General features: G+C 37.5%; 1 protein-coding gene across 1 annotated transcript; it reads left to right on the top strand.

The window, feature by feature from the left end:
* The first annotated feature begins 297 nt into the window (after positions 1–297).
* Positions 298–4806, top strand: LOC131598851 (soyasaponin III rhamnosyltransferase-like). The gene is made up of 2 exons (XM_058871425.1): positions 298–1356; positions 4423–4806. Exons 1-2 carry the CDS (start codon positions 298–300, stop codon positions 4804–4806), a joined length of 1443 nt encoding a protein of 480 aa, XP_058727408.1.
* Positions 4807–9423: the final 4617 nt, after the last annotated feature.

The raw sequence follows: 9423 nt of genomic DNA, 5'->3' as shown, positions 1-9423 counted from the left end.
TAATCAATGCGAGGTTCTTGTGGAGGAGCAATACTATTTAAATTAATTTCACGCACCAATTTGTACATTATTCAAATCAAATAATTTTGGATTAGTGCCTCGCGTGGCAATATTTTATAATACATAACAAGTTTTATTTTAATTTTTTCAGAGCTAGTTTTGTTTTACTTGGAAAATAATCTATTGATTTTTTAAATTAATTAAAAAAAATTATTAGAGTGTTATATCTTCAACTCTTTCATAATCTTCCAACACGTTCATATCTTCAACTCTTCCAACCAAATCCAACTCATCATCATGGGTTCAAACGACAACAACGTTGTTGAAAACAAACCTCTTCACATTGTCATGCTTCCATGGCTAGCTATGGGACACATACTCCCTTACTTCGAACTCGCCAAAATTCTTGCTTCAAACGGTCACACTATCACCTTCATCAACTCTCCCAAAAACATTGATCTAATCCCAAAACCTCCCAAAACCAGTCAACCATTCATCAACTTAATCAAACTACCATTACCATGCATACAACACCTCCCACCAGGTGCAGAAAACACCATGGACATTCCATCCAACATGAGCCGTTACCTTCAACTCGCTTACCAAGGCCTAGAAAACGATGTCACCGAGGTTCTCAAAACCTCGAAACCCGATTGGGTTTTCTACGATTTCTCTTCTTGTTGGTTAGCACCAATAGCGAAATCGCTTAACATTGCTTCTGCTCATTACAACCTTACACCAGCTTGGAGCAAGTGTTTCTTTGATCCACCTAAGGATCAAATAAGGCCTGACTACAAACTCGTAGATATGTGCTGTCCTCCGAAATGGGTTCCGTTTCAAACAACTATCCATCTTAAACGTTATGAGATTATTAGGGCTTACAAAGCTTTAAGAGATGAATCGGGTGCAATGCCTAGTTTTGATCTTAAGAAAGCTTATTCGAGTTGCGATCTTTTTCTTCTTCGAACTTCGAGAGAGCTTGAAGGTGAATGGTTGGATTATATCTCTGGTCAGTATAAGGTTCCTGTTGTTCCTGTTGGGTTGCTTCCGCCGTCTATGCAGATAAGAGACGCTGAAGAGGAAGAGAGTAATCCCGAATGGGTGAAAATTAAAGAATGGTTGGATTCAAGAGAGTTATCTTCGGTTGTTTATATCGGATTCGGGAGTGAGTTAAAGTTGAGTCAACAGGATTTAACTGAATTAGCTCATGGAATTGAGCTTTCGGGTTTACCTTTCTTTTGGGCTTTGAAGACTCAGAAAGAAGGTAATCTTGAGTTACCGGAAGGATTTGAGGATCGAACGAAGGAGCGAGGGATCGTTTGGAAAACATGGGCGCCTCTGTTAGGGACCAAATATGTATGTGTAAGCCCAATTGGCTTAGGCCCATTTGTAGTAATCCAAAGTAGAGAATTAGAGGGGATAGTTAGTTACAGGAGAGAGAATGAGTGGAGTGGGTTATAAAGAGGGCAGAAAGGAAGAGTGGAGGTATCAGGGAGAAATCATTTGTTTTAGTTATGGACAGAGAATATTGTTCTCTGTAGGAGCTTGGCTCTGGGGTAGATTGGGATTCTTCCCTTTCTGCATTTAATATTTCTTCCTTAATCAAATTCAGTTTATTTCCTAAAGTTTTACCGCTTTGTTTCTTTAATTTCTGTTTCGGAATTTCGGGATCCTATCAATGGTCCGACCTACCGGATTCGACGAGGAGCCAGTGATGTCGACAAAGGTGGTTCCTAGATTCGACGGAACGGGAGATGGTTATTGGTGGCTGATCCAGTTAGATCGATATTTTGAGGCCAATACTTGGCTTGGTGAAGGAAGAAAGGTGGGATGGGTTACTGCATTTGGGTTGAGTGGGGATGCTTTTACCTGGTGGCTCTCTTGGTAGAAAGGTAAACAGGATGTCACATGGAAGACTTTTGAAAAGGCTTTTATTATGAAATTCATCCCAGATCTGTGGGAGATGATGGAAGTTGCAGAAGTTAAGAAGGAAGAAAGCCATGGATACATTCTGAATAAGACGGTAGACAATGATGCAAAGTCAAAGGATGGCGAGAATGTATCGGTCCTAGAGGTGATGAACAATACTGGAGAAGTTACGTCTAGCGATGTATTACGACCAAGGTTAACACCTCAGCCAGAAAAGATCGCGGAAATGAAAGAAGTGAAGGAGGTACAAAGAGGAACAAATCAGGTGTTTAAGTTTGGGCCACATCCGTCGCCGACACCGCCGGACTTGGATTCACCGATGAAGACTTTACTCGAACCAAAGCCACCTGAGCTACTCTCCCGGGAATTACGTCCGTCAGAATCACCGGATTCTAGCCCTAAAGTGGTTGACCAAGCATCGTTACTTTTAGGGCAGCAAAAGCCATTCGAATTGCTGGATATTGGACAACTCAATGCGACTTTTCCACGACCGAATCCACCACCGAAGCCGCCAGATGCGCCGATTCTGATTGGAGGTATATGTGCGACAATCCTTCCTCAATCGAAACCTTCAATCATTATTCGCCGGGTAGTAACAAGGATGAAGAACGAGTTAGAATGGGTGTGTGTGATAGAAGATCCGACCCGAATGAAAGAGGGTGATAAAAGGGCAAACTTGTCTTTATGTAAGTTGGGTGAATTCTTTAACCAAATGGGTCTGGCCCAAGTTATTGATAGTTATCAGGTTAAAGAAAAATGGATTTGTAGTATGTGGGACCCAACCCAAGACAGACCACTTGAAAATTGGGAAAAAAATTGTGTTGACCAAATATATTATGTGTTCCCATCGCCCCTCCTAACTAGAGCCTTTAAAGAAGTATTGCATTTCAACACTATTGAAGACTATGAAGAGAGTAGTATATTTCAAAGTATAGAAGGTAAATTACCACACCTTTCACTACTAGTAGTTGAGAAAGATGTCAATGAACCAAGTGCCTCACATATGTTTACTTATGCTATTACCAAGTGGGTATATAAAGATGTTAAGGTTCTAAGTGCTTTACAGATGTCTACCTATGCTACTGCCAAGTGGGTACATACCTTGGATGGTTCATGGCATTTTTTGCTCCCATCATTGCATGGTAATTCCCAATTTCAGTATAGAAAATTTGAGAAGGCAATGAAGCAATCCTCCACGTATGTTTTGTTCACTCAATATCTCTCAATTTTTCAGTGGCTACTTGATAGACTTAAAAGTTTTATTTCCTACTTTATGGATATGGAAATATATCATGTAACCAATGAAAGTTTATTCCAATACACAAATGATCACAGTGCACACCTGGAGTCCATGATAAATGAGTATATGTGCTCTTCCTTCACTGCCATTAACGTGGTTAGGGCTGCAACTTTTGTTTTGTTGCTTGGAAATTCTATAACAAATGGTGTTGCCATGATGCTGGAGAGTATCGGAGATGCAACACTAGTTAGGCTGGAAGCATCAAATAAGCTTGTTATTCAAGTGGATCGAGTTGTTGTAATGGATGAGGGTCTGTTTACTCAGCAAGTTGAAAAAAGTAGCAGGCTGCATTGCAAATGTAGAGAGGAAGAAATTGTTTGGGTGGTTCAAAGAGTTGAAACTGGATCATCAACCTCCAAACAGTGGGACCCAGGTGGAAGGACCCTAATTTTCAACTACTGTACAAGGAGAGTTTTTAGAATAACTGCCATGGGTCAATTATTAGTTCAGTGGAAAAGAAGTTTTTTCAGGATTGGTTCAATGTCCCCACCATTCACATCAATCATATGTGTTTTCTTAAACCCACCATTGGAGAATGTATTTATGGGGAAGCACCAGATTTTACAATATGGAAGTTGGAATGGCAGTAACAACTCATTGCAATTTTTATTGTGTTGTACACGTATAGGGTCTATGGAAGTTGTTCATGCCCAAACCACACAAGGATCAACTACTATGAGTGTACAAATGTGTCAGCACCAACAAGGGAGGAAGCCTCTAGTGGAAAAGCAGAGTTTATCAAGCAAACAAAACGTCTATTCAATACTGCAGGTTGTAACAAGGCAGCATCTATTAGAAAGTGAATTCTTTTTTCTCGGCCTTGAGGACAAGGCACATTTTAAGGGGGTGGTATTGTTAGGGACCAAATATGTATGTGTAAGCCCAATTGGCTTAGGCCCATTTGTAGTAATCCAAAGTAGAGAATTAGAGGGGATAGTTAGTTACAGGAGAGAGAATGAGTGGAGTGGGTTATAAAGAGGGCAGAAAGGAAGAGTGGAGGTATCAGGGAGAAATCATTTGTTTTAGTTATGGACAGAGAATATTGTTCTCTGTAGGAGCTTGGCTCTGGGGTAGATTGGGATTCTTCCCTTTCTGCATTTAATATTTCTTCCTTAATCAAATTCAGTTTATTTCCTAAAGTTTTACCGCTTTGTTTCTTTAATTTCTGTTTCGGAATTTCGGGATCCTATCAGCCTCAGGTTAAGATTTTAGCTCATGGAGCTATTGATGGATGTATGAGTCATTGTGGTTGTAGTTCTGTTATTGAGATGATTCATTATGGACATGTTCTTGTCACACTGCCTTATTTGCTTGATCAGTGTTTGTTTTCGAGGGCTTTAGAGGAAAAGGAAGTGGCTATGGCGGTACCGAGGAGTGAGGAAGATGGTTCCTTTACTAGGGAAGCTGTGGCTCATACATTGAGGTTGGCTATTGTGGATGAGGAAGGAAGTGGTTTGAGGAACAATGCTAAAGAGATGGGGAAGATTTTCAGTTCTAAAGATCTTCATGATCAATATATTGATGATCTCATTGCTGCTCTTTATAAGTATAGAGTTGCTTCCAATACCAAAGACTAAGGAGACTAGTTTCATTTCATATGTTTTCCTTCTTATTTTGATGATGTTTTTGGTTTTACAATAAAGTTTTTTTTTCTTTTCAGTTTTCTTATGTTCAATTTTGTAACAAAAATGTGAATTGGCCATCTTTATTATAGAGTGATATGTAATATGGCACTTTATTTATAAGAATTGATTGTTAAAATCTCGATCTAAATCTTAAAATTTTATAATTTTGCAATCTAGCACTCTCTTAACGATCCAGATCTTATGTAGAATCGTGTATTGTAACAAAATCGAGCAAGATCAATGCAAAATCGTAACCAAATTGTAAAACGACTCGTTGATTTTGTGCTATCATGTTTGTCATTGGCCATAATCTAATGTTTTTCAGTCACCACCATCACAAGCCAAGATAAACTAATAAGAAAGATGAGGATGATAAGATGTAAAGGCACAATTGTTACGGACGGGACGGAGAGGAATTAATACTTGCCTTTATTGTAAGTAATTTAACTTCCTAGAATATAAGATTAGTCATAATGAATTATAATTATCTATTGTGAATTGGGAATTGTAATTACCTGTAATTATTGACTATATATATATATATAGTAATGAAATACAATAGAAAAATGTATCAAGTCAATTTTTCTGACATGGTATCATAAGGGTTCGATCAAACTTGTGAATCCTTTTTATCTGAGCGGAGCAGCGACATCCCACAGGACTGCTCTCAAAATCGTGTTCCTCGTTCATATTTGTCTCGAAATCGTTTCTTTATCAATAGAAAGTTTTTGGTTGTCGTCTCGTGATTTCGTCATTGTTGCTGCTTTGTGATCTTGAGTCGGTATTTATCACAATTGATTCTTGTTTGTTTGCTTGTGATTGAATTTGTTTCGGTGATCGTTGATTTTTCAGTGTTCAATAGCAAATTATGATTTACGATTCTATTTCAGTATCCTCAGCGAATCAGTTTCGCTATTCTCGACAACCCTATTTTGGTATTCTCGACGACTTTGTTTTGTGATCATTGTTCTGGGTGATTGCTCTGTGTTTGACTGTTCGTGGTTTCTGGTTTCACTAGTGTTCGCGGTTGTTTCACTGTATTGTTGCTCATGGTTTTATTACTAGTTTAATATATATTCAATTATTTCTGTTTAAAAAAACAAAAGATTTGTTGCACGGTGATTTATTCTATACTTTAGAGTAAAAGTGTTACTATAACATGACATGGAAAATGAAAAGAATGATTTTTGTAACCGTTTTACTGGAAATAATTATTTTGCATGAGAATTTCAGTTAAATATGGATCTTAAAGGAAAGAGATTATGGAGTCATCTAGATGATGTTTCTAAGGCACCGACGGAGAAAACTACTTTAGATGTCTGGGGAACTAAAGATGCTAAAATCATCACTTAAATTCTCTATAGTATTTGCTCTCAGATGATCAATAATTTGCACTCTTTTTCAACTACTCAAGAAATGTGGAATTATCTGAAGCGCATTTACAACCAGGACAATTCGGAAAAATGTTTTAAGTTAGAGCTAGACATAGCCAACTACAAACAAGGTGATTTGTCTATTCAGTAATACTATTATACTCAAGGAACCATGTCTCATGATGTTGTCAGTTCTAAACTTATGGCAATTGTATATGATGTTCAAAGTAGAGGTAAAGGTCGTAATATGCGACGTGTCCAATGTTTTTCTTGCAAACAGTTTGGACATGTTGCTCGTAACTACAGTAAGAATTTTTGTAATGATTGCAAACAACAAGGTCTTATTATATGTGATTGTCCCACACGTCTTACACGACCAACACAACATTTAGTGCAAGCATTCCACGTGACTACATATTTTGCAGTTGGTCCTTCAGTTGTTGGTACATCTAATGGTGGTGCTCCATATCTTAAAATGATTCAACAAATGGTACTTTATGCTCTTTCAGCCTTGGGAATTCAGGGTAAGTCTTGTAATGTTTCTCATCCATGTTTTCTTAATTCTAGTGCATCTAATTACGTGACAGGTTCCTCTAAATACTTCCACAATTTACAATCTTATCATGGGAATCAAGAAATTCAAATTGTTAATGGTAAAACCCTATCTATCACTAATGTTGGTGGCATAAACTCTGATTTCTGAGATGTATTTGTCTCACCTGGACTTGCTTCTAATTTATTGTCTATTGGTCAATTGGTAGACAATAATTATAATATTAATTTTTATCAGTCTGGTTGTCTTGTGCAGGAGCATGTGCTAGGGAATATGAGGTGGCATAACCACCTAGTTTTGTTGTAAAAAAATAGGAATCCAAGTTATATATATTGAGGAAGGCGTTCTATGGGCTGAAACAAGAGCAAAGATCTTGGAACAAAAGAGTTGATGGGTTTCTTAAGGAGATGGGATTTGATAAATGCGTATTCGAAATGGTGTGTATGTTAAGAAAGATACAAGAAAATAAGTGATCATCCTATATCTCTATGTTGATGATTTATTGATTACAAACAGCAATGAAGGTTACATAATTGAGTTCAAGAGGTATTTAGTGAAGGAGTTTGAGATGAGCGACCTTGGTCTCATGACATATTTCCTCAGCGTTGAGTTTTACAAGTCCGAAAAGGGACTGCTCATGTATCAAAGAAGATATGCTTGAGATATTGAGTTTGAAATGGGGCATTGTAATGTGACAATTACCCTTGTGGAGTCAAGATTGAAGATGTCAAAGAATGAGGATGAGCAAGATATTAGTCCAATGCAGTACAGGAGGCTGATTGGAACATTGTGGTACTTGTGCAATACGAGACCAGACTTGGCATTTTGTGTGGGCACAATGAGCAGATTTATGTGGAAGCTAAAGGCGTCGCACTTCGCGACAATCAATAGAATTTTAAGATACATCAAAGGTTCGATTGGCTGCGGAATTCTATTTCCCACAATAGCAAAAGGTAGAAGCTGCAAATTGCTCGGTTATACCTACTTAAATTGGTGTGGAGATAAATATGACAGAAAATTCATTGCTAGATATATCTTTATGTATGGAGAAACACCAATATCTTGGTGTTCTAAGAAGGTCCAGTTGTGGCGCTCTCTTCTTGCAAGGTTGAATATATTGTATTGTCTATGTGTACATGTCAAGCTCTATGGTTGATGAATTTAATGAAGGAGTTTTGCAGCAAAGAGAATGAGATTGTGGCTCTAATGATAGACAAGGTTTCCCATATAAACCTTGCTAAGAATCTCATTGCTTATGGGAGAAGCAAGCATATAGAGATGAGATTTCACTACTTGAGAGAGCTTATGGGTGAAGGAAAATTGGAGTTAGGGTATTACAAAAGTGAAGATCAAGTGGCCAATTTGCTAACCAAAGAAGTAATAATTGAAGTGTTCAAGAGGTTGAAGAAGTACATGAGTATGAAAGATTTTGAGGACTTGAATTTTAGTGGTGTGTTATGAAAAATGATAATTAAAGTTGGTGTAATCGATTACACTCAGGGTGTAATTATTACCACCCCTTTCACTAACAGTTAGAATCAAACAAAAGCGTCATGTAATCGATTGTGTGATCGATTACATGTTGGTGTAATCGACAGTGTACTTAATTACCACTCTTTTTAGTAGCCATCAGAATCAAACAGAAGCGTCGTGTAATTAGGGATGGCAGGAAGACTTAAACCCGTGAGACCCACCTACACCCGAACCCAAGTCAATGGATGAAAATCCGAGATGACTGGCTTTGGATTCGGGTGCCACCCGATATTTCGGGTGCGGGTTTGGATATTGTGAAACCCGCACCGAAACCTGAAATTACATAAATGCCCCTAAATATATATAATTCTACGTTGTATTTTAATGTTGCTGTTGTATTTTATGCCCCTAAATATATTTTAATTCTATGGTGTTTTTTCACCCGTTTGGATTGATTGAAAATTTCAATGTTGTTGTTGTATTTTATGTGTTTTGCTGCGGGTTCGGCTGGAAAAACCCGAACCCAACAGATGTGAGCGTGAGTGTTATTTTTCCATCTGAATAGCCTTTGAGTTTGGGTCCGGGTTTGAGTGGTGATTTCGGGTGCGAGTTTGAGTAGTGTGAGACCCGCACCCAACCTACCCGTTGTCATCCCTACGTGTAATTAATTTTGTAGCCAATTACACGCTGGTGTAATTGATTGTATAATCGATTACCACCCCTCCAATTTTTAGTTTTGAGGTAGTAGCATCATGTAATCGATTATAATTTTGGTATAATCGATTACATGTTTGGAAATTTTATTTTTTATTTTAATTGATTACATTGATGTGTTGTTGTATATAACCTCCATATTAGATCATTAATATATTAGATCATTAATGATAAAAATCATAATTTTTACCCTAGTTCTCTCTAATTCTCTCACTCTATTCATTATTCATTTGTTGATCATTTCATTTTGTGATTGGTTTTCCCAACATGAATATGTTTAAGTTTGATTACCAATACGTTAAACCATCCAACCCTACTTTGTACATTGCTCTTGCTTATGTGGAAACCACCTGAAAAATTACCATAAATTTGACCTTAACCCCACTTTAAACTATTTTATTTTTAGTAGTTACTAGTAGTTGATAATCATCACAAAAAAAGTATATAGTACTACTG

The sequence above is a fragment of the Vicia villosa genome, linkage group LG1 (assembly GCF_029867415.1).
Source record: "Vicia villosa cultivar HV-30 ecotype Madison, WI linkage group LG1, Vvil1.0, whole genome shotgun sequence".
NCBI lineage: Eukaryota > Viridiplantae > Streptophyta > Magnoliopsida > Fabales > Fabaceae > Vicia > Vicia villosa.
The sequence above is the reverse complement of the archived record's forward strand: the minus strand, read 5'-3'. Positions and strand labels throughout refer to the sequence as shown.